The following is a 27,664-nucleotide window of genomic DNA, read 5'->3' as shown; positions in this document are numbered from 1 at the left end:
ATAAACTTCAAAACCTCTTCGTTAAAAAATGTCAAATACAGTAAAACCTAAAACAGCGAATATATTTAAAAGCCTTTAAAAAATTCTAAAATTTAAATTAATTATAATTAGGCAGAAAGATTTTTAAATTATAGTTAAGAGGGTATGTGAATGATAAACGCACTAATAAAACAATGGTAAGCAGTATATACCTAAATTATAATTCCTGTAATAAGTATTCTAATGTCTCAACAAAATAATATATCAATTAGCAATGAAAAGTTATAAGGATTAAATAAATAATTACAAGAAAATATAATTAATTTATTAATATTAGAAGCGAATAATTGTGTGTAATGCTTATTAATAAATAAATGGGAAGACTCTACATCTGTGCATCTAATAATCCATCAGATATAATCTTATCTACGATAAATTTAAAGTACGTGCAGAAGACGCACTATATCTTGCTTCTGTTACCAATGTAGCTGGTTGGCTATTTGCCTATTATTTTCTCAATTTTTAATCACTAATTTGTTACCCAATCAATAACTTTCCTGTCATAAAATCCGCTTTAGGTACCTGAAAGTACAGAACAATTTTAATTCGAAAAGCTATTACTTCCCAGCATTGCTCTTTTAATCTCAATGTAGGTTTTTTGTTTATCCACTCTAGCTTATAAATCTGCAGCATTTATTTCTAAGAAGTATTTGTAACCGATCCTTTCCTGGAATATTTATTCTCAGATAAATTTCTATGTCATCGAATAGTCTTTGTTCAAAATCGTTTAATTTCGCATTAGCGAACAACATCAATAAGGACAGGGCTCGGGGTTGATTAATCTTCGTCTTAAGGGGAGCTTATAAGTGACGGCTGATCGTTACTTGACTACTATTCCCTTCCTATACAGTTTCCGTGCGATTAGAACTTCCGTGCGTCAGAGTTCCCATTTTGTAAGGAGCGCTGGTTAGCAACAATCAACATGTTAAGTGCTGTTGTTGTGATGATCATAATAAATCCTTGTCTGCATAGACTCGTATTGAGATGAGCGAATACGGTATTGATTTTAGATAGATTATTTTCTTATTTCTCAAAATGCAGAAGTTTTCAGTTACAATGTTTATCTGAAAACGATAAGGAATTTTTCCAAATAATGGAAAGTATACGATGATAATAATATTAAGTTTTTAGTCACATGATAAGCAAATTTAGAATTTGTTTAAAGAAATTGTCCCACATTTTAAAAGTTCGAACGCTGATATTCGATTTCTACCTGCCTGCGGATCCTGCGACAAGCTGACCACTTGGTTCAGGGCATATGCTTACACACCCCGGGGCCCACGGTCAAGAAAGCAGATTTCAGGCACTGCAGGCTTTGGCCCATTAAGGCTGTCACGCCACTGAGTTTAGTTTAAATTCATTTTAGCAACAATACGTAGAAATGTATTCAAATCCATTTATGTAGGAGAGAGGGATAAAACATTTTCTTCAAGATGTAAGATAATTGTAAAATCAAACTAAATTTTGCATGAAGAGTATTTCTTCCGTCTTCACATATAACACTTGATATTCGGCGTTAATCTCTGGGCTTTTCATCTACCCTACTTTTCGATACAAACGGACACTTTATGACAGCTCTGATAAAAAATCTGATCTGGACACCACATGACTTCCTTGTACAGCCTATTAAATTATGCACATTTTCTGATAAATTTCATTTAAACTTCTTTCCCCGAATTTCTCTAGTGATAAAGTATTTCTCATTCAATCAGTTCAGTTCTCATTTCGCCGCAACGAAAAACAATACATGAAAACTTCTTCGTTAAAAATTGTAAGATACAGAAAAACCTAAAATACCGAATAGATTTTAAAAGTTTAAAAAAATTCTAAAATTTGAATTAATTAAAATTACGCAGAACGCTTTTTCTGCGCACAAACCTTTTGGCCCCACTCGACAAAAGGACACTAAAGTTGGTGCAGAATCTGACTTAATTCGATATACTACGAAGTTTTCAAATGTAAACAAATCGAGGCGGTGTTAGGCTTAGTGTAACTTAAACAGCTTTAAAATTGTTAATACTTCTACAACTATTTCATACGTATTAATTGAATAAAGGTATAAAAGTCTTAACCGAGGATAAGAACAAAATTCAGTCACATTTGAAGCAAAAAATGTACAATTTAAAAACATGTAAGTATAAAAAACGGAACTCACCGAGCTGTGTAACAGAGTGGGTTATACTTAAATTTATGTACTTATGGTTTGGCCGATTGCAACCAAACGGGAAGGTGCTCACCTGCATGTTATAGCAGTCCCATGTACAAAATTTTCGTTCTGAGGGTACTCGTTTTTGAGTTATGCGAGATACATACATACATACGTACAGACGTCACAAAAACATCTCTTCTGAAACCATTTTATATCCATTTCAAAATCCTTTTCGGGAGAAAGAGTCCTTTATTCTGTCCGTACGTACAGATGTAACGCAAAAATATCTTCAAATGGAATCGAGAGCAGTGAAAATGTGTATTTCAGTTGAAATACGATACCTGAAATTTTTCGCCATTACCATACTTCCTTTACTTCGTAGAAGGAAGTAAAATTATTCAATGTACATTTTATAACATTCCATTTTAAATTATATTTTCTATATTTATCATATTGCTTAATAGTTAATTCTTTAGTACTTTTTTTTATTATTGTACATAATGCAGATTAAAGATATAAATTACTTGCTCTAGAGCCAGTATAAAATAACATAATAAAAACAGCATGTTTAATATTTTAAAAATGTCTTGTAAAAGATCTAAAGTTACCTTCGCTTAGAAAGAGATTCCATTTATCAGTTTACTTTAATGCTTTTATAGTAACCTTCATTGTTTTTGATCGGGAGTTTGCGCCTTTTGACAAAACAATAGCTTACAAATGTTTTGCGAGAATTAATTACAAATTTATATCGTTTAAGACAAAACTGTGTTTTTAACTATAAGTTTAAATAATATGCGTCTGGTAGAATTACTATTCTTATTTCTTAATATACATTTTTATCAACAACTAAGGGAAATACTCTTACATTTTACGGTCGTTTTGTTGTTCTATCTATAACTAAATTCTGATAACTGCAGTGTCATTCCTTTTTATTATTTTTAAACAGGAATGTTCGAGGGATATGAGTAACAACAATGGTAATATTTATAAACAGCAGCTTAGGTGCTTTTTAAATGGAAAATTTTTATTAGGAGTTTTTTAGGATGAGAGATATAAAAATATTTTTCCAGTGGTAATAAATAATATAATTAAAACCAACAAAGAAAACTTTGTTCAAAAGGCCGCTATTTTATTAAAATTTCTTGCAACCAATAACTAAGACGAAGGAATTATTTTTGTATCACTGATAATGCAATAGAATATTTAATATTATAATGTGATATGAAAAGTATTAACGTCCTTCCTTATTTACAATATTTTATAGATTTCCTGTGTTATCATTTTATTATACTCTGACGCAAATTTTATTCTTATTACTTAAAAGAACGCGTAGATTCAGCCACCTTGAAATTTTTCACAGCTTTGATATTTCAATTATATTTATCTCGAATACTAACACATGAAATATTTTCTGGTTACCAAATATTTTAAATGCTAAGTAATTAAAAACTAAGCATTCGACAAAGTCAGTTAATTTGTCTGGATTGCGAATTACTATAATTATATTCATATACCTAACAAGAAATGTGTGGATATCCGATAATACGTAAGTCCAGAGCAGTGGTTCAAAATCCTTTCTTTCTAGCCTACCTTTTATTGATACTTTGTAATATAGAGTACCCTTAACCTCTCCTTTCAAACGTAAGACCTTTCACTGCTGTATTATTTTGACATCATAAAATTAATACAAAAAATACAATAGAGCAAAACTGATTATTGCATTATTTGATTGAAATAAATACACTGATAACACATACTTTAAATCAAAACGTAATGCTACTAATGTACCATAGTTATTCAGAACATAAATTTTTCTAATGAAAAAATGGATGAATAGATAAATTTATTGATTATTGATGAGATCTAGACTTACATAATTCCCAAACATTCTTGAAATAGTGTTATACTTCCGTGAAACATCACGTTGGCTTTACTAATTACTAAGTTACTAAGCAGACAAAAAATACAGGAAGCTACGGGTGGGCTATGCATTGGCTTCAATATTTGTTAATCTTAATCAGCTTGGATCATGCTATTAATTAGAGCATTTGCGAAGCTTGAAATGATATTGCGTCTTCACATTTTAGAAATTATGTCAAAAAATTGTTTTTATGATTATTTTTCATGTCCCTGAATTGATATAGGTAACACATATGAGTTGCCCCGATATTTTTAACTTTAAGTATTGGCTATTTAGCAAGTGTACCGAATAAAACTATGCATCATTTGGACACAAGGATCTTTTTGCTCTCAATAATAATATACAAATCTTTTTCCATTCGCAAACCGTCACACGTGTAACGGTTTGGTTTAGTAAATCTGGACAGAATATATAACTCTTATGTAAGAAATTTTAGATTATTAAAGTAATGAATAAATTAAAGTGCTAATTTCAAAATAATTTATTAATAAATAGAAGGACGATAATCTTTCATAAGTATTAAGCAATTTATCACATACCGTATTCTTTATATCATTCAATCTGAAATTTGGAAATAATTTAAAACATGAATATTGCAATTTCCTACTCTCGTTATTTAACCATTAAAAGATGACTGAGAAACTGATGAGGCTATTGGAATATTTCCCTATAGCTGTGTATTTTCGTAGGAGTTTTAATTATATTAATGTATTATCCATTGACAGATTTTTAAAAGGAGTATAACGTTAAGAATATCGTAATTAATTACTGAGTTAATTAAAGGCTTTCAAAATTTCTGAGAGCTTTTAATTAACTATTAAAAATTCAATACCATTATGACGGGTAATTACTGTAGAGCCTCGATTAACTGAGGTTGCCCATTATTTAGTTTAATGTAAGGCATTATTTTTCTTACCATTCATAAGGGTTGTTTCTTGAATATTATTCTATGCGAATGGGAAATATACAATCGTCTGCAAACGTAAAAGAGTTTTCACATTATGTCGAATTTCTGAAAAACTAATGGACAAATTTTAATGAAATTTGGTATGAATATACATTTATAATAGGAAAAGAGATGTACTACTTATAAAAGTGCTTTTATTTACGTTTGGTTATCAGTAAAGCTCACAATGGAGAGATGTCCAAAATCCATGTTCTGATATCGAATTGAAAATGTTTCTAATATGGGGTATGGTCCCCTCTCAGTGCCAGACATGTCTCTCAGCAAGACGGCATACTGGGCAGGAGAAGGCAGTTGATCCCGCTCTTGTAGCAAAGAGCAGTTTTCGAGTGCGAGATGGTTCTCGGAGAGAAAGGGCGAGATGAAATTTCCTTAGGTTTAGGGTCAGGAATTCTGGCTGGCCAATCCATGCAGCGAATATCCTCACTTTTTAGGTGATCATCGACCACTTAGCCTCATACGGAGGAGCTTTGCTGTCCATAAACAGGAACCCAGGACTAACGGCATCTCTGAAAACTCGAACATATGTCTCTAAGATGCTCTTTCTATACATCATAGTCATTAGGGTGCCTTTCTCAAGCGCGTGCAGTGTTCTGCGGCTCTCCAACATAATGCCTGTCCAAACCATTACAGCTCCAAATCTCTGATGAGGGAGGGATGGCATTGTGTTCGAGGCTTTCTCCAGATACAATTACGCTGAAAATCAATGCCCAGGCTGAATCTCGACTTATCTGTAAAATGCACAGTGCTTAACTGAAGTTTAATCTTAGGCGCATGTTATCTGCACCATGGCAAACGTGCTCTCTTGTGTGCTGCAGGGAGCGGAACGCAAACGGAGGGTCTTCTGACATACAGCCTCATCTCATGATGCCTTCAGGTAACTGTAGACTGTGAAACTGGGTTCTAATGCAGCATGCAGTTTACATTAGAGTTGTGAAGGTGTAGCAGTCCTGGAACCAAATCCTTAGTGAAGACTTGTGAAGTCTTCACAAGTCTTCAGTAAAGATTTGATTCACTGCTTCTTTAGACCATAAAGAAGACTTGTGAAGTCTCGATGAGGCAGCATCTCGATGAAAAGAAACAAATAGTAGCGGATTTACAGCTATCTGTTGCGGAACTAATTGATATGGATACAATAGTTTATATTCCAATGTCTCCACCAGACTTTGGAAGTGTTAATGTTGTGGATCATCAAAAAATTAATTGTGAATTTAACCCTAGAGTCTTTATTACGCGACCTACAGACGTTGAAACCCTTAACAATAATGCAAATGTTAAGAACTCTCAGTGTGTTGCGAAAGATAATGTTGCATTTTCTACCAATCAAAAGGAATTTATCTGCTTTCGCTGTAAAAAGAGAGAGGAGATATTGCAAAAGAGATTAAGAAGAAAATTTTATGCTTTCCGTGTAGGAAATCGGAACATCAGAAACACTTTTATAAATTGAAACTAAACGGTTAGAATCCCAAGCTTCGCCATCGATTTTGTTTACGACATGTAGTCTAATGTCAATAAGCTTAATATTGACTCGAGAGCAAAATGATTTTCTTCATTAACTTCCAAATCCGAAAATGGGAGATGTGCATAGCGTTCATCTAAGTAGGGATTATAGTTCTGGTAACACATCCAGTGGTATTCAAATAACTCTTAAAAACGTACTTTTTGCATCAGACATGAAAGATTAATAACTTTAATTGCGAAATATTTCAGCCGCAGGTTTCAGTGGGAATTTCAAGCATCAAAACGTGTTTTACGAAACAGTGACAGAGGTTTCGACTATCGTGACAACCGTAGCTACCAGTCATTTTGTGCCTGATTATGATGTATTTTTACTAACAGAAGAGAGTGATATTAATTTGTGGTATCATAGGATGGGTCATATTTCCTGTCCTATACTAAAAAATTGGGACTTCCAAACAGAAAGCATTCTGCAAAGTTTGTGCTTATGCCAAATATAGTGCTAGACTAGTAGGAAAATGGCCAAGGCGCAGAGAGACAAAAGTCAGTCTCTACAATAGACACAGATGTATGCAATTCAATTACGCCGAACTACAGAGCTGGGTGAGAATTACTTCATGACGATTGTTGATAATTTCTTACGTTTTATTGAAGTTCGCAAACTCATTCCCGCCTAATACGGAGGTTCTCAGCTGAGGCCGGACTGTAATGTGGCTTTAATTACAAATATCATTTTCGGTTCAAAACGTGTTAACAAACGTTTCGTTTAAAATGTAGCCATCATGAATGCTGGGGATTTTACCGTAAATTCTGAAAATAAAAATTGTGATAAATAGGTGAGCAAGAGAAACGAAATCATTGGATAATTCATTAAGTTTAACATGCATCAGTGGTCGCTAATACTGCTTTCTTTCTTCCAGATCCACCATCAGCTCCCGTTATTTCTGGATATAATGACAGTAGATCCATCAAAGCCGGAGACTTACAGAAATTTGTCTGCGCATCTAAAGGGGGTAATCCACAAGCAACACTGAAATGGTTCAAAAATGACAAAGAAGTAAGAAACTATTTGATTAAAAATTCTATCCTTTCCCTAGAAGTATAAGACACTGCTATTCAAAAAATTGCAATACCATGAACAGTAATGATGACAAATTTGGACTCATGCATATATTAATTTAGTTTACATGTATTAATTTACATACATTTATTTAAATTTAAGTAAAGTAATACATCTAAATTAAAGTTTTATTAAACTTAATTGTATTAATTTTAAACTTTATAGTGCTCACCATTATATACAACGCGAACGATTATTCCTTGTAAGATGACAAATAAAAAAAATCAGAATATTGTACGAGATATTGCGACACCTTATAGTTAAAAGTATCATACAGAAGCGACAAAATGAATTATGTTCAAGTGGATGTGATAGCAATAAACAATCATTATTGCATTAATCAGATAAGATCTGTTATAGCATTATTGCGTTAATCAACTAAGTCTAATCGGTAAGCTATTAAAGTGAGCTGCGTTATTTCTCCTTACATTATTTTGTGTATGGGAACTTTTCGGCTATACGGTTGAGAAAGTAACAACGATATGTAACAGTAAAACTTTCAGCGGTTGTACAATCGTTTTCCGTGCCCCTGGATTCATATTAAAAATTTACTGGTTGAAAAGAAAAGGTGCTCCGATGGATAAACATTAAATGATCCTAGTTCATATATATTCAACTGTAAATAAGCATGAAATATTTATTTCTAAGACAAAAAAAGAGATAAGGTATTGTTGGGCAATTAGGTAAGACCATTAAACACTTACTGTAGCTCATATGGTAGTGCATTATATTCATCCTAAACAGTACAGAATACGTTGCCTTCGAATCGTTTGCTTGGCATTTAAAATATGCATTAAAAAGAGGATACGGAACATCTTGGGTAGAAGTTGCATGTACTTCTAATATAAAAACCGCGCTATAGCATTACTGTATCTTTAATATAATGATATGTCTGTTACGGAGCATTTTTCGGAACTGTTATATTTAATAAACTTTAAGTAAAGGATTCTTAGATGAGCGTTCTCGTTAAAGCTACAAATTGCAAGTTTATTTGATATTGTAATAATGAATCGCAGATGAAAAAGTAGTGAATAGCTGCTATACAGGATGTCTCAGAAGATCGTTGCCAAACCTAACGTGCTACTCTGTCATACCATGACAAACAAGGTATACTTAGGAATTTGTATCCGAAAATGCGAATGACGACCGCTAGAGGCAGAGCCGGATTTACGTAGCTATACACTTTCTTGCCCCCCCTCCCGAAAAAAATATAAATATAGTACAAATAGTATTAAAATATATTATAATAAACTTGTAAAGAGCCCCATATCTCAAATAGCTTAGGGCCTTATCAAGTTTAAATCTGGCTCTGGCTAGAGGAGAATGACTGCACGCTTACGAGAGAGTGGGAAGTGTGATAATTTCAGGCAAGGATGTTGCAAGAGAAGGACGAATCGGTTTACTAAGTTTTTATGGACATTTTGTGGAAAGAGTGCTGCCGGATCTGATGGTTGACATTCCAGCAGCTACACACCAAAATATCTGGTTTTATCATGATGAAGCGCCTGCACATTTTATCAGCATTGTATGGATATACCTCGATAGGACATATCCTAAGCACTGGAATGGCAAAGGCGGACCAGTCACATCCCGCAATCCTTCGAACTGACTGCCCTTGATTTCTACCTGTGGGGATACATGAAGTTCATGGTGTGCAAGACGAAAGGAACGCCGGGCATGGATCATGGATCTCTTCGCCAGGCTCGTGGAAGTGGCAGCACATGTCCATGACACACCTACCCATTTTGAACATTTTTAAAGGTTCCGTGAATCCATCCGCTGATGCTGTGAATCATGCATTGTGGCAAATGGAAGGAACTTTTAACGCGTTGTGTTATTTAACCATGTTCTTTGATGAAAGTCATATTAACACCTCTTTCCACATCCTTTCTTTCTTCTTCTCTACGTTTGTGAACACTGCCCTCTAGCGCTCGTCGTTCGCGTTTTCGGGCACAAGTTCCTGTGTAAATCTTGTTTGTCATGGGATGACAGACCAGTATGTTAATTTCCGCAGGGGCTTTTTGTGACATCCTGTATAGGGCGGTTTTCTTGAGTACCTCCTATCACATGAAACGGCTAGACTGGAGATTATGAGTCAGTCGCCAAGTGTTGCAAAACTTCGTCAAATCTATCAAAGTTTCATTTTTATTGAAATTAAGCCAAGCTGTAAACCCGTTAGAGTTTAGAGTTACCGTTTATTCACTGAGCTTCTCGTGGATAATTCTGTGATTAAAATAGCTGTGGTTGAAAGAGTGGAGCGTTTGGATTTTACTTATCGCAAACGTCTAATATGGCAATTTTTAAGCGTGTTAAACATGGGGCGAATTGGCGATTTTTCTGAAACACGTCAAACTGGCCCGTACTCTCTAGTTTTACCCATGAAACTGTAAAAGGGATACATAGTAAGTCTGCCTATCATCCGAATACCTGAAACTGTTTACACACAAAAATTGGAATAGAATTAAAAACTCTTACCTCTTTAAAAATAATCCAAACGTGATATACGGGAACACAAGCAAATTTTGAAACTTTATTTACAACTGTCACTCTTTATTTAACAACAATATTTTTCCCGGCTTTCTTCTGCTGAGCGCGACTCGTCAAGTAAGAGAGCGTTTTTGTTAATTTCCTTTTCCGGAGGTTTGAAAAAGTTCACTATCAATCAAAAGTGTGAAGGAGGCACAATCTTTAGCGGCTGTTCCTATGAATAAAATCACAGAAACATCTTTGCCTGTCTTCTCATTTTAGTGTGACGTTTTGAATCCCGATTTTTCACTGTTCTACATTACTTCTACTTATGTACTGTTTTAGTTTTGGCACTAAGTTTGGATTTTTTCTTTGTTACGATGAGTTATATAAAAGAAGAAAAATCCTCAGTTAACAACGTTTCTAGTATCTTTTTCAGTTCTTCAGTAAACGATTTATATTCCTGTTAAAGGCACAACATCCTTCTCATAAATGCTTCTCGCAATTAAAATTAGGCAAAAGTTCAGTCACAGAATGCCGATTGTCTATTAAAAACTCTATCGATTTTAAAAAACGTATATTTTTTGACTTCCTAAAAATCGATATTCTAATGTATTGTTGCGTGCGTAGGGTTCGTAATAGAATGAATGCACACAGCTACAAAGAATATTAAACACAACGCAATGCGAAGTGTATCTAAAGAGCGAAGCTAACCCAGAGATATCTCAGTACTCCGAAATCCCGCTAAACTAACAATTAGCAACTGACAGCAGATGCTCTCTCCGGTCTTATATAGTTTTCAGCTGGCAGCCGAGATATTTTTAGTACCTTTTGCTTTTCGAAATTACTGGAAGGCATATGAGGGCTGAATTACGGTTACAGTTACATATAAAATCAATTACAGTTATTCAGTTAGAGTGTGTGAGTGAGCGCCACCAAGGAAGACCACTGACCTGGCCTTAGCCTCACAGTGTGTTATCTTCCTGGCAGAAACCATCTACTCTCTCTCCATCCTGCTCCGGGAACGCAGCCGAATAGACGGCTAAGAGCCTCATAAAGTCTACATATAAGCTTGGATGTTGTTGTACGGGGAAAGAGTATCCTGTTAGGAACTACTTAAAATTAAGCAAAGAAGCAATCAAAAGACTGTTAAGAATCGCTGTTAGAATAGACAGAAACTTGTGTTAGATAAAGTAAAGATAGGAGGACTCTGCCTGAAAAATTAACTGCCGTGGATTTTCTGGACTTGCTAAATGTCTACATGCGGGTGCCTATCCTGACACAACTGTCATATCTTTATGGGGCTTCTGTGAAATCGTTGGTCCTACATGATTCAGTTAGAGTATTCATTACAGTTATGCAAAGACCAAAATGTCGTTAAACAGTGGCCAAATTCGGCGACTTTTGATAATTTTCGCCAAATTTGACGGCAAAATTTAGTTTCTAAAGCTAATGCCAGCATTCCAATGTCTCACGAACTTAGCGAGATAGCCATTTATTCAATGCTAAATAGACTTATCCCCGTATTCGTATTTTTCTGGCATAGCATCGTCTGTCTAGATTTTCATATTACATTACACAGAAAAATACAACAATTTTGCATATAACCGTATTAAAATCATCTATGTACAAAATTCGGAACAGTATCATTATAAATCCTTTAGTTCAGATTTCTGCTTACTTTTGTGCTTGGCATGTGAGTTTTTCTTATAATGCCTTTCAAATGAGTTCTCAGAATATAAGCATTAGAAACGATCACAGCAGCTCGATTTTATGCGTTTGTTTAAAAAAAACAGGTCACGTAAAAACATTGAATATTGTCTGGTTTTATAGATGCCTCTAACATTATTTAGCTTATAAATTTCAAAATGATTAAGTGTGGTACCTCTGACTAGCTAAGATAGTAATAAATTTGTACAACAAATTTGTATTTCAATGTTGGAGAAATTTATTTCTTGCAATAGAATGCTTAAAACTACTCATATTTTATAGAGCTCTCAGATTTTCTGTCAACAATTTATTCATTTCTAGCTTCGAGAGGGATTAATTTCGGTTGTAAGAAGATGCAGTGCCTTTAAAAAAGAAGCAAATGACGAGGTTTCGGTTATTAAATGATCTTTTAATAGATCACGCAGAAAGTTATTTTATTTCAATTTTGTATTGATAACAGTTTAAATTTCTCGTAAATGTATAGTTAGTGCAAATTAACAGCAATATAGTTAAAAAACCTTAAAGAAATTAAGGAATACAGCATTAACTCTATTTGAATCATCCAGCGTTACATAAAGATAATGAAAACAAAACTAGTTCTTTAGACATCTTTCTCCCCCTAGGCTGCCCGCTGTGGAAAGAGGACAAATGAAATCTCTTTCTGTGGCAGAAAGAAGTGAGACTAACAATGCCTCGCTCTTGAGAAAGTAATAACTGTTTCCGGTGGAGACGGTCTGTTTTCGTACTGTCGTATTTTAAGTATAGTTGTCAAGGACAATGCCCGTTCTTTCCTTCTGTACTTTTCCGAATAGACTTCTTTTTTTTCTTCTTAAGGGAAAGAAAAATATAGGAAAGCTGAGTTATGGAACAGAATTCCGGGTTTGATAGAAAAAAAAGGGGCTACAAAACAGAACTCATATCAACAAGCTGAACGAACTATGACTGAGAAAACAATCCTAGAATTTATTAAACTGAAGTATTGCCAATAAACGTAATTCAAACTCAGATTTTGCAAACTGAACTTGAATATTAAATTCGTTGATATACTGATTCAAAATATACAAGTAATGAGAACACTTATGACAAGAAAAAGTAAAGTCATTAATGTTTACTGCACATGTGGGAATTAATCTAAACTAAAATGGATATTTTAACATAGTACGATTAGCCTAAAGTCCAAGCTAGGGATCCACATGTCATTTAAAAAAAGCTTGCTTAATTATATATCATACGTACCACTCGTAATTTCAGAGAATCTAAAAAATTATGTAAAAACTAAAACTAAAGAAAAGAGAAAGAAAAGAAAGGAAAAAATAGCTTGCAATCCGAAAACTTCATAGAAAAATCTGGCAAAAGACATTTAAAAATAAAATGTTTTTAAAAATTTAAGAGTGTTGTAGAGACATTAGGATTTTTTTAGAAGTCAGAGAGATGAAAAATTAGCAACCGCCTTCGCCGGGAATCGAAACGCGGACCTCTGGAATACGCGCCCAGCGTGCAGACCACCACACCACGAAGGAATGCCAAGAAGACGGGAGAAATACTTTATATACTCCCGCTTTCAAAGGGCTACTGGGGTTTGGGGACCCAGTCATCCAATCCTGGGTGTGGAGAATCATCATCCAACACCCTTTTTGTTCGGGCGCCACTGTAGAGACATTAGGTTAATTGGAAGCAGGAGTTATGTAAATTTAGCAACACCCTCTCCGGGAATCGAACCACGGACCTCTGGAATACGCGCCCCACGTGCTGACCACCACACCACGAAGGAATGCCAAGAAGACGGGGAAAATTTAGCAACACCCTCTCCGGGAATCGCACCACGGACCTCTGGAATACGCGCCCCACGTGTAGACCACCACACCACGAAGGCATGCCGAGAAGGCGGGAGAAATACCTTAGAGTGTAAAACACTAAAATTATATAAAATACGTATTTTGCATCCCGTCTTTCTATAGCCAAGTCGTTAAACTAAATCTTTATTTTTAAATAAATTTGAAATCAATTCGAAAATAATTCCTAACTTAAAAGCTCGAAGGTTTGATTTTTCATTTCTTTTCTGAATATAAAATGGTATAAATAAGAATAGATCAAAATACTAAAAAGAATATTACTGTCTAAAACTTATCTAGAATGAAGTCCGAAAACATGAGATAAATTAAACATAATGGTACAGAATTAGTCTTATTTACTCGTATTTCTATATGAAATAATACACAACAGCCATAACCAAGAAAAGAATGAGATGAGAAAAATCCAAATTTTTTATCTTATTATTAAAAGCATTTCCTGTTGCCTCCATTGGTGACGGCAGATATCAAGATAGTATGTAGGTTCTGCCTAAACGCATTCCAGCATATACTCAGAACTTGGCAGTAACTGCTTCAGAGATGTCACATGTTGCAATAATAAAGTATTTTTTCTATTTTGCCATTTATGATCTGAAGAAGAAAATTTAACTTCATGCCGAAATTATTCATTTGATTGAAGAAATTCCTCTTCCAGCCAGTTTCTGTCATTAGATGTATCTTTTTTTCTATGATCCGTATCATTTAAGCTTTTGATTTAAAGTAAAAATATGTAACTCTTTCTTTCATTTAGATTGCTTATATGGTTATTAATAATTAAATTGTTTGAAGTATTACGAAAATTAAAAGTATATGCTTAAATTTTGAATACAACTACTTAATATCAATGTAACAAAATGAAATGACTTGAAATATTGTAGGTATAATATCATCTTAAAATATACAGACATAAAGCTAGCATATGATGTTTGCACTTTACAGCAAGTCTTCTCTTTGGAGAAATGCAAAATACCCGAGATACATGCTGAAACGAACCATTCTAAAATGCCTTTATATGTTAAGAGAAAGTAGTGAATATGCAATAAATCATTCATCCTCATCAGCTAAACCTAAGCTTATTAGCCAACATATCCAAAGGTGTCCAACTAGCGTAGAATCTTTTGATGGGTGGGTGGAGATTGCAGCCTGCGTTGTTCGGAACTGGGGCGTCATAGATTGAGAGGAGTATGAAAACGCAAAGGCATGTACAGAAACGGTTCAAATACATAACAGAAAACGTATTGGAAAAACTGTAAAATAAACAAAGACAAATATTTACTCTGAAGACGGAAGGGGCTCCGATGCTACTAAATATTTGTGTATTCTATTATTATACTATTTCTTTAACTACGTAATCCAAATTAATCTAATGCGCAGCTCATTTATGAAATCTAAATTACTGTGGTTCGTATAATGAGACAATTTACTAATTTTCCCAAAGAAAACAAATATTCTACCTTGTCGAATATTGTCACTGTATTAAAAAAAATATTAAAAATTCTCTTCATCTTCTGACTGTTATATTTAGTTCTCTTAACAGTTCTGAGCATTATTTTTCGACTCGGTTTACATAGATACCCCCTTTGACAGGACATTTATCTACAACTGAAATTTTTTCTACTTATTATAATATTCAAAGAATGAAATTCATTATACGTTCTGTTTCATTCATGTCAAGATGAAGATTAATAAGAATGTTTTGAAACTCTTTAAAATTAATATAATTCTGCTCTGCAAGCACGTTATCACGGCTTGAGTTGTAATATTGAGTGAAATGTTAATGTGGTTTATACGCTATTTGGAGCTGGAAATATCGCTGCTGCTCGCATCAGACTTTCACAGCAATTGATCCTTATTAAAAGATTCAGAGTGTACTCATTCCATTTAAGGGACCTCAAAAGAGTCCCGTATAATTTTTTCCGTCTCCGCATTCTGGGAGTCGGTAATTTGCGCGCTTGTTGCCCTCCTTGTGAAGTACTAGTCGTTTCTCAGGCTCCCTCTCCGGAATCGCTACTTGATGCCCTGCTACCCGTTACGACCATAGGAGGAGCATAATCAATATAGACAGTTGATCAGACCGACACTTAAAAGATACGTCGCTTTTATCAGCATTTTCACACAACGAACAGGCTAGAAAATGAAAGTTCACGTTTTTACTACAGCTCGCACTTTTTCTGATTTTCTGCATTTTGTTCCCTTTCATTTTGTGATTACTATGGATAAAAGTATTGTCCATTCTTAGCAGTTTTTTAGTAGTGTATAGCAGTGCATAGTTTCAGCATTAAAATGAAGTTGGATCCTAATAGCACATTAATTCGTCCGAACATAAAACGGTGCTTTTAGTCTATCCTTAAAATGTGCTTCTAATTTTTTTTTTTTTTAATTACATAGCCTAACCTTCAAAATAATCTAAATCAGTGTATCTAAATTTCAAATTGAGGGGCTCCGCTTTTATATATAGAGGCAGTTTGCTTTTAATATTTGTATTAAGGGAAAGTACAGTTATAGTTTTTCCTCAGCGTATAGTAGTTAGACTTTTAGCTATCTTTTTTACTTATTTTAACAACCTTTCCAATCTTATTTATTTTTTCAAATTAAAGATACTTTTTTTGCTACGCCTTGGTTTCTATGAATATAGAAAATTCTTAAATTAATTTTATTAAATTAAGCTAAACAACTACAAAGTAATTAATTTTTTTTCAGCATACTTTGTTCATAGAGTATATGAAACCACGCAGTCTTATTTTAAGCCTATTGACTTTAGAAACACTAACAGTAGAGTCTGAAATTGTTTTGTTGCCTTTACGTCATTTCGTATAAGTGACATTATCTTTGGCGGTTAGTCATTTTTTTATTCAAAAATGAAGGCAAATATTTGTACGATTTCCAGACGGCCATTATGTCATAAATAGTGCTAGTTGTTTTATTCAGAATGATTACGTTCTGTTTTAATGTTAACATAACCTTCTTAATTTCTAGTTACAAAAAAATACCTATTTTGATTTTTTGATGGGCTTTTACGTTTCATACTGCAAGAGAACGAGTTTAAGACATCGTTTAGGTAGAATCTTTAAGATCAGATTGCAAGTTTTTTTTGGTGAATTGCCCTAACATAAAATCCTCTGGGAATACATGTAATTGACCGAATGGCTGTCATACAACCAATAATCGATGGTCGTCTGCCACCTTCACCTAAAATGTTTTCCAACAAGGCAGACAACGAGCTATCATCCACTGCTCTTTGAAGAACGAGATGTCCAAAATTAAGAGCTCCACTTGCAGTAATCGATCATTTCCAGAGAGCTCTACTAAGATAGAGAGCCTGAAGCGCCATCAATTTGGTTGAGGGCTTACCAACCCAGATATCTGGTGTCATGTTTTCTCGTCCAGGCATCGCTATCGGATTTAGCAGTAGACTCCTTTTCTCGGGAGGAAGAGACAGAAGGAGATAAAACACTTCTCTAGGCCCTCTTGAAACTTATTCTGACAACATATATAGGGATATTAAGTTGTAAAGATTGTGAAGTTATTATAAATATGATAGAAGAATAAAGGACAATGTAGTGAAAAATTAATTATACCTGTAACGAACGTCCGATATAAAAGTAATTTGGAAATATTTCAAGATTTTTCCACTTTAAAACTTCAAATGAGTAATGACATTAACAACAAAATTTTAGAACTTTTATAATCTGACTTTCGAGAATATAATTTAAATTCAAATTGGAATTTTCAATAAGTAATTGAAGATTCCCTTTCAAGTTCTATTTCCCTCTTAATTTAATAATTTTCCTTCATTGGTGATAGCTAAAGCTCAAAGCTTATTTTCATCAAATTTGTTAAATGTTTCTAAAAAGGCGATATTTAAGGAGCTTAAATAAAATGTTATAAATTTAATATTAAATTAATATCGAAATAAGTCGTAAAGAATAGTACAATACCTAATAATCAAATTGAAAAAAAATCTAGAACAGCGTTACTAATGTTATTTGATGTTGATGCTTGTGTTTCTTGTGAGAGCATATTAAACGCAAACATCCAGCACAGGTATTATATCTTTTTGTAGTGTTTCCAATAAATATGATAATCGTAACCTTTAAACAATCAATGTTATTAATAAAAGTAAATTTTTCTTTCAAAATAACAGTTTTCTAATAAATTTTCAAATCTTTTTGTTACGTATTTTCTTCCTGAAAAAAAGAAAATAAACGAACTAAAAATTATGTAAAAGGAATTAAACCCATGACACTATCATTACTTCAATAGGTTGTATGCCAAACAAGCAGTTTTTCAAGAGACACAAGGGAAAGAATAAATTTATAAAAATGTTGCAGTTAATATTACCTAGACAGCAAACCGGTTGAAAAACCCTACTGCGTTACCGAAGGCCCGGGTTCGAATCTCGGATAAGGCATGGCTCTAATTGTCCGTCTTGTTATATGAGATAGATGTGGCCCACCTATTAAGTGCTCCCACAGCAAAGTGGCCTCCGCTTCCGGCCTTAATAGTGGACAAGAATAAGTCAGCTAAGTGCCTGCCAATGAGCAAAAAATATAGATAGATATATTACTATATAATAGAAAGCTGTATTCTTTACGGGGGCCCACCAGCGGCCGAGCGGTAAAGTCGCTGAACACTGGCAGTTCGGTCCGAGGTTCGAATCATGCTAACGGGCTGTCTGCATGGTTGTTTTCGTGCTTTTCTCCATGTGTAACGTGTATACGAGCCAGTTTCTCTTAGGACGTCCTCCACGAAGGCATCCCTCTCGGGCATATGGGCCAAAAGACTCAATACCCACCAACGTAGAATTCTATCATCTATCCAAAGGCAACATCTCCTGCAGATAAGCAGAGGTTACCGCACTACATCAACAGCGGCCTTACAAGTTATGACCGGCATCCCCCCACTCGACTTGACTGCAGAGAGAAAGAGGCTACCCTCACTAGGGTTGTACGACTCAGACAAGATAGCCAATTGTGAAATTTCAACCTCCTGTACTCGGATTTTGAGGCTAAAACCTTCGAGATCCCATGCCATCCCTCTAGACACGATGTACAACGCAACGTCAGCTTCTCGCCATTGCCAGTACCAACAAACAGCATCACAATTTTTACAGATGGCTTGCGCACGGAAGTGGGTACAGGCTGCGGCCTTTGCATCATGGAAAGAAACGAATGTATACCTTTTAATTTACAGCTGAAAATAAATAAATGTTAAATGCTTTCAAATCTCAATAGCAGCTGTATAGGCTTTGAATGTCCTATGATTCTCAAGAAAGGATATCGAAAGCGCTTTCAAAGTATGGCAGTGATGGAAAGAAACGGTTATTTTACTCACAGAAGCATTTATTGAGCATGACAAACTTCTGATGTACTAAATTTAATACGTACAATTTTATGTTTCATGTACCAATCTTTATCGGAAAGCCATTGTGTTTTACCATTAGAAACGTCTGTAACAGAACGTTTACAAGCTTTTGGAAAACTACATCCCATCATGGTAAAGTATCTAGTATCTAGTATTTACTTTCCACGTGAAAAGGTAAGCATTCTCACTGCACGAAACGTAAGGTATTTTGATTCACGTTTTATGTCTTTTGGGAGGTACTGCTAATAGCTAGTTTTCTACGTGTGTCATTAGAGTGTCCATATGAATTTCGCCTTTTACATGATAATAGAATTTCCTTCACAAATGTAATGTAACGTTTCCTAAACACGAATACGAAAGGTTTAACCTCGTAAATGTGTTTTGTTCCGTTCCGTGTACACTTTGCTGCACATGTAATAGTTTTCCAACTTCACATTACTCTGTATAGTAGATTGGTTTTCTTTTAGTGATTTACAGAAATGCTTCTTCGTAAGATTCACATTATGTTGTTCAAAGATATTCAAACTTCTGAAAATTTTGCTTATAGCGGTCATAATACTATAGCTTAAATTAAATTTTCGTATCATTACTAAAATTAAAAACTAGACAGAACACTGTAGCCTGAATTATATGCTTAATACTGCTGGGAAAAAACTTCTAAAGGACGGCACATTGAATATAAACATTCTCACAAAGGGCAATGTTGCGTCAACTCATATTGAAAAAGTTTCTTTTGTAAAGCGCATGTGATTTTAGCAATGGAACCACATAAAATCACATATTATGTCAGACATTAACCGTTACTACAATCTCACCATTTTAAACCTTCAGAACAAGTTTATGAGGAAAAAACACGAAGAGCTCTATTTCGTATTCAGTAAAATCCGAATCCACCGTATCGCGGATATCTTCATCTTGTTGGCCTACAGTTGCCATAAGAAGGCGACATCCATTAAAATATTACAATTTTTTATTTTTTTTTTCATTGCTTAGGAGGATTACTGACCGGGAACAAACCCTTGCAGTATGATGTCCATCCTGCAGAAGCCATAACGGCATTTATTAAGTCTAAATTTAAAATTAAAAAAAAAATACCTCCTGGAATACAAAGGACTACCTTGAATGCATATGACATTCCTGATAGCATAGATTAAAAATATTCTTAGAACTACAAAGCTGCATTGATACAAAACTGGTAAAAGTAAAACAAAAACAGTAAAATTTAAAACTAACATTGGAATTTCAAGCCTGCAGTTATACATCACACTGACTTACTGTTATACACTTACTAAAATTCCGCACATTACTAAAAAAAAACATATTATGCAATATATTACTATAATACTGAACAACACACTAACATAGTAAAACTGATACTACAAATAAAACACACCATATACACTGCTCGTATCAGAAAAAACACACTGACATAGTAAAGCTGATACTACATATAAAACACAACATATACACTGCTCGTATCAGAAAAGTAGACAATTCTGTACATAATGCTGTACTGTAACGCTAAAACTAATCAAAAGAACACTAGACAATAACCTTTGGAAACAGTCACAGTGAAATTAGGAATATAATATATTGTATCAGAGTTAGAATACGGGTCATTTCAAAACATTAAATCCAGCAAAACATTTCAATACATATTTACAAAGTTCTACAACCAAGAAAGTCTGGTTCAATACTACTATTATACATCACACTTACTTATCATTATACGACACTATACTATTATACTCCACATTAATAGAAAATAAATTATACAAGATACTTAATGGAATACTGTACATACACTGAAATAAAATGGCGAATACTACAAAATAACAATCAATATACAATGTGCTTATCAGAAAGTTGGTTCTGCGGCCACGAATATTTGTTAGAAACTGTTGCATTTTGCACAATACTAGAAAACTGTAACAAACATTTGAACACAATATTTCATGGTACTAGCCGAGAGCTCTATAAATGTATTTACTATTATACCGCAAACTTAATTTGAAAACATAACACAACGCACTTACTCTTAACAGGTCAATACACTAAGACAATATGTAAATTGAAATACACAGAATACAATAGAAAAATTAAGTAAACACAATAAAATTTAAAGATTAATAATGAATAGAAGCGACACTGAAGTACAAATAAACAGACATTGATTGTGGTAATCTGCATCTAGGAGGTAACATGTTCCAGCAAAGTTATTCATGTACTGCACTAAACATGGCTGTCATGCATATACGTAACATAGGTACAATGGCATGCCATTAGTCTCTGAAATTGTCCTAATTTCAGTAGTTGAATATTATATATATAGTAAGATACCAAATTTGTAAAGTAAGAATTATGAAAGCTACTGATCTTCTATAGTTGTTGGTATAGAACTGCCTGCTGTAGCTGCTGTTGACACCGCTTCTGTTCAACAGAATTCACGAGCACAAATGTCCATTACTCGATGAATCTGATTAAATGCGAGCTTACTTCTCTTGAGGGTGTCTGACCACCCGTACCAGTGTGCTTCAGAGGGTTGTTTTAAATGAAATGGTATCGTGAGAGAGCATTCGAAAGCAAAGTGATCCGGATCACCTAGTGTTCCACATCTACAGCTGTCTGAAGTAGCTAATCTGAAGCGCCGTAAATAGCTTGGAAATGATCCGTGTCCAGTAAAGAAATGTGTAAGATGAGCACTACTAGTGACGAGATTCAGACCAACTTTGGGGAAGAAACGAAAGGTTCTGCGGCCTGTGGTGGAGTTGTTCCATCTCTGTTGCCAAATTTCTAACATTTTGAGTTCGGTAATCGTTTTTAAATAGGAAACTGGTACTTTTAGAGGTGTTACAGGCATATTCAAGTCGTTAGCTGCTAGCTTAGCAAGCCTATCAGCCTTTTCGTTTCCAGTAATGCCTACATGCGCTGGAACCCAGCTCAAGTACGGTCGTTGGGACTCGGGAATCTGAAGTAGAGCATCCCTAATAATGTGGACAGAATCCGCCTTTGCTGTTGAGTTCTTTAATGGCCAGTTGAGTTCTTTAATGGCCAGTAGGCTCGATGCTGAATCACTCAGTATTCTGACTGATCCTGTTAGATTTTGCTTAATATAATCTAATGCTGCCTTAATTGCTACAAGTTCCGCCTGAAATACACTATTGTAATCTGACATCCTCTGTGACCAAGTGTAGCAGATAGTATTGCCTCGCATGACGCAGAAGTCGCTACCTGTGCCAAGCTCCGTTGTGGAACCATCCGTATAAAAACAAATTTCGTCTTTATACGGATGGTTCCAAAACGGAGTTTGGCACAGGTAGCGGCTTCTGCGTCATGCGAGACAAAATTACAACTAATCAAATGTTATATACCTGAAAAAATTTGTGGGTGTTTTAATACCTTTTTTTAAACTTTAACTTTGACTGACTGTTGTGCCGGACCAAAACTAACTAAAATTCAAATAATTCAAAACAATTATATAATCTTTTCCACATTCATATAAACAAATCTATCTATCAATCAATCAATCGTATAGGGCACCATTGTGATATATCTAAAATTAGGTGTTTTATACCTTTTTATACTTTACTGAAACTAATTCTTGGTGCCGGACAAAACTAAAAATCAAATAACATAATCAAAATATTCATCATTCATATATCATATCGAAAAATCTTATAAACATTCGTATAACATATCGAACAATCAATCGTATAGTGGTAGTACAATTTAACTTTTAGGTTAGCGTTGAGAGTAACCTATGCAAGGGAAAAATCAATAACCCCAAATTCAGTTAAACTCCATGTTTCTTAAAAGCCTTCCGGCTCAAACAATTGGAGGGACATGACAGACCACAGTATATTACAAGATAAATACATAAATACAATTAAATTTTAAACACACATTTATTAAATTCTTGACTATTTTATATAATTAAATAATGGATAACTGATCAGTAATCCTACCACATATTTTCATAAGCAAAATAACACATAATACTACACCAAATTACAGCTTACATTAATTAAGATTAACATTATCAAATTCTACTGTTTCATAAGTGTAACACTAGTATTTCTCCCATTTCATCTTCTAACTTTAAGTATTTATCATAGTAATTCACTTTAAGAACACTGATAATTTTCACATCGATTAATTAATTTAAGTAATTGCTCAAATTTCAACAAACATTAAAAGGACGGCTCTTGCTTGAGTATTAAGATAATTATTAAAGTAAAACAAATAAAAAAAAAAACAAATCACTCACGGGGTGAAGTCCATACCGCACACTCCCTTTACTCGGGAATACCTTTGTATACTGATTAATAGGGCGATTTGACAGCGTCACAGATCGTCCAGCGTCCAAAGTTTACTTTAGCACCACATTCTTTCTGATGTCCTTTATTCCCAAAATCCTCGTTAATGGAGACAGAATCCTGCAAATTTTAAGGATGACTTGGTTGAAACACCCCTGAGGCTTTCCTTACAATTAATAAATTCCAGAGCAAGGAAGAATGGAAAAAATCGTCGCAGCTGACACAGGCAGAATAAACAGCATCACACAACTTAGACGGATCCTACACGAGTCTCTTTCATTCTGGAAGCATCGAAACCCACTAATAACGTAAAGCACCTTTAGAACAGAATCTAATTAGGAAGTCAAAGTCGGGAAACTGGAACACGGCATCCGGATCACAACGAGAATCTGCATTTCAATTCTTGGAACAAGAGAATCGGAATTCTATGCTGAGCTCTACGCCTTATGCCAACGCAAATTCTCGCCAGCTAAAAGCCGAGAGAAAATCATACCCGCTGCCCGCGGGTTCACGTGGCTCGCGAGAGCAAGACCCGAAGGGTCAAGCCCCCACTTTTTCTCCTCTTACTCTTCTTGAAAATCAGAATCAGAATAATCTCTAGCCTGGTGCAAGCACCCAGGAAATCTCGGTTTCTCCGCCTCTGTGAGTTCATAGGCTTTCAAAAAATCATCAAATTAAATCTTACCAATCCCGGAATTTTACGTTATCTAAATTGAGAAAATGACACACCCATGACGAATCAAACACCAGAAAATCTGACAATGCAGTCCGAAAAACATCTGTACACATAACGTGAGAAAAAAAATAGACCCCCCAACTAACAAGCGAAACTAAGCTTTACGAGAATCCAATAACCTAAACTTAGTACACCCCCCACTGTCTTGAAGTAAGCAAAAGCTGCAACCTTAACAAAGCGACAGGAAGACAATTTCCGTTTCACACGCATTAGCTAAAAGGCGACAACACACACCCTACTGCCTCCACTGTTAGTAAAAAGGCCAATAAACCAATAAACCAGATGTGTTTCCTTGCAACCGATTCTCGTCTTTGTTACAATTCCTACTCAAGAATAACGAGTTAAATAAAACTTTAAGAGAATTAATTTAAGAATACTTTTTCCCAGATTAAAATACACATGAATACAAATAAAAATATTAGAATAATAATAACTTAAAACACATATTATTAATTGAAATTCGCGACATAACACAAATAATGAAATCAAAGCTCTTAAATCAACTGTTAAATATACAAGATTGCGATAATAGTCTTCAGTTCATACTTTTTCAGTTGCAGAATACTAATTGACTTGTAATTAGAATAAGAAGTATACATTCCTAAACAGAGAAAAACAAACATTGTCCATTTTCTGCTTTGTGAGTGAAAATGCTGTATACGATAGATAAGTCGTATTAATGTTATGTATGTAGGATTTTCACTTATTGAGAAAATGTGTAAATGGAGAAACTTATCAAAAGATTCCAAAATGATTCAAAACTGCATCAGTCGAAAATTCTTAAAGTCGTTTTTATTCTCCAAGATTATTCATCATGATGTCATTTTTTGCGTGAATGTAATTTGTATAAATTTTAATTAATTGATTTTTAATGTTTTTTCATATTTCAATTAATTAATTAATTACATTACCATTAATTAATTTCAGTTAATTAATCTGTTAGTAGTGAATATAGATTATACAATCACACAACACAAATATGAGCAATATACATTTTATAATATTTATACGGTCTGTGTAGTCCATAAGACAGAATTGTAATATGACATGTTTACTGTAATTGCCAGGACTGAAAAATAAGGAATATACTAATAGATATCTGTGATCCAAGATTAACAGAAATCATTCTCAGCATAATTTAATCAGTACCACACATTGTTCGTTAATTTCTTCAAACAAAACAAATTCTACTTTTCCGCAAAAAAAACGCTTACGCAATAAATCAAAATTCCCAAGAGGTAGTAAACCACAAACTTCACAGCAGCATAACAGCTTGCATAGTTTCCCAAGAAAAAAAATCTACGGACCCGCGTTACCTCGTAATTGTATTCACATGAATCAATACCAGGTTAATTCAAATCAACTTCCAGAGATGCTGGCGGCGAGTGGTGTTCCAAAGAACGATTTCTTTATCGCTGCCTTATCCGACTTTAAACTAATGCGAAACCTATAAAACAAGTTCTGTCCTGCAATCACTAATTAACCTAAATTGATGAATCCGGGAGAGCCGCTGAGTTAAATGGGTTTACGTAATTATCGAAGCATTAGTTCGTAGGTTGAGAAACCTTACCTCTTATACTAATGGACTCTCTCTGATCAATATCCCTTCCTTCTTTCCTCCTGAGAAAGCCCAAAGAAATCAGTTAATTGGCTATTGATAAAAGGCATCGGCTCATAATGGACAAAAAGGCAATTTTTTTTTGCGTGCGTATGTATGTCCTTTTCTAGATAAGCTATCGATGATAGGAAAGAATTTGTCTTATCTCTGGAGAAAAGCTCTGCTGGGAAAGATGTAACAATCTGTTTTACATTCGCGAAACTGGGTGAGCATTTATGCTAACGCCCATTGTTACAAAAGATCAGATGAGTTCAGGAACTTTGAATCATTTGCTTGTAACTATTTTGTTTTCAATAACTTTGCAACAATACCAATTTTTTTCAGTAACTTTGTAACAATAACAATTTTGTTTCAATTACTTTGTAACGAAGTAAAAGTGAAAGAATGAACAGACCAACTTCACTGTCTTATTTCTTATCAAATGCTATTGACAGCCGTTTCTCATACTTTATCTCTGGCATAGATGTTTCAGTTCTAAACTGAATTTCTTTGGATATGAATTTGGTTTAAACCTTAATTTAAGTAAGCAAACATTTGGCTCATAAAAAACTGCATCCTTAGATCAGCATATAAGATCTTAATTTAAATAATTAGCTGTCGTTTAAGTTTTGCTTTACGTAATCTGTCCCGTAAAACGCAACCTTAATCGCATGTTCATTGCCATAGATGCAAAGGACGACGAGATAGAAGAATGACAGAATAAAAAACAATCTATGAAGTAGCAGATTCCGCCATTATTTTGGACATCTTTGGTGTTGCATTTGCCTTTATGATAGATTCCCTAATCAGTATATTATTTACCGATGCTGAACGAAGCAGTCATCTAGGAAGAAGCAAGTACGTTTATACTAAAAGGAATAATTTAGAGCAAAGTGCTGCTAAATTTAAATGTAGTTTAAAAGTAAGGAGAGATCCAACTCCTCAGTAAGAAGACATGAATTTCACCAAGCAATGTAATACATGATAAATCGCAATGTAAAAATCTAAGAATCTAAGCCATTCATCTTAATCCAAAAATTAAAAATTAAGGAATTAAAATTTAAAAGATTAATCTCCCTTGTTTGGAGCTTCATAACAAAGTGTTTAAGGGAAAAGTGTAGTCAAGAAAACTATTTTTGCGTTTAAGAAAAAAAGTCATGTTGATGTTATTCAATATCGTTTCAATTTATTAAAAAAGATCTGAATGCTTTCAAATTTTATATTACGCCTGAAAAGGGCGTTTTTTTAACGTTCTGTGTGTTACCTTTATTTATTAAATATTCAATTCAACAGCAATATCACAAAATATTTAAAAGAACATATCTTTAGAATTTCTGATACACAGTCTCGCGCGCTGGAGATAAAAACTTTTTTTTTTCCTGTAGAGTGTTGCCATTGCTAGCTTTGAAATCTTCGAGTTTATTAATCAAAAACTTATAAATGCTTTACAAAATATGAAATAGATAATAAAACAAATTTCAAAGTTAGGCTTCTGAATGCCCATATTCGGGTGGAGTCGGACGTTATTCAAAATTTGATGGCTCTAGGTACCGTTGTTTTATCACAATGTGAGAAACATGCATACATTTATGCAGATTCTTCACTATTTAATTTCTTTAAATATAATACAGGGCTTTAATATTTGGTGGCAGCAATTTAAAAAGTGATTCACCGTTTATAGTGAATCAGCGCAAAACGAAATTAATAGCCCTGCTGGGCAAATTGCCCTTTTGGGCTAATAATTAATTACAAATATATAGAATTTTTATTTTAAAAATATCTTAAGGAACAGATTTCGCATAGTTGGTACTTTCTATGTCCAAAAATTAAAATATAAAGATGAAACTTATAGATAGAGGAACTATGAAACTTTCATATTTATTCATTGTTTAGTCTCTCAGTTTTTCAAATACATATGTCTAGAAAGCCTTAGTATATATAATTATGAAAATATTAAAGGAATTCATATATGCT

At 34.1% G+C, this 27,664-nt stretch overlaps 1 protein-coding gene across 1 annotated transcript in view; it reads left to right on the top strand.

Annotated features, from left to right (window-relative positions):
* Positions 1 to 27,664, top strand: part of LOC118197468 (nephrin-like) — a 584,671-nt gene that overhangs the window by 410,278 nt on the left and 146,729 nt on the right. The window contains exon 10 of the mRNA XM_085822985.1: positions 7,452 to 7,588. Within this exon, the coding sequence (XP_085679111.1) occupies positions 7,452 to 7,588 (137 nt within the window). The remainder of the gene's footprint in view (positions 1 to 7,451; positions 7,589 to 27,664) is intronic.

The sequence above is a fragment of the Stegodyphus dumicola genome, chromosome 8 (assembly GCF_044657685.1).
Source record: "Stegodyphus dumicola isolate Sdum_Otavi_A_Nest chromosome 8, ASM4465768v1".
NCBI classification, from domain to species: domain Eukaryota; kingdom Metazoa; phylum Arthropoda; class Arachnida; order Araneae; family Eresidae; genus Stegodyphus; species Stegodyphus dumicola.
The sequence above is the reverse complement of the archived record's forward strand: the minus strand, read 5'-3'. Positions and strand labels throughout refer to the sequence as shown.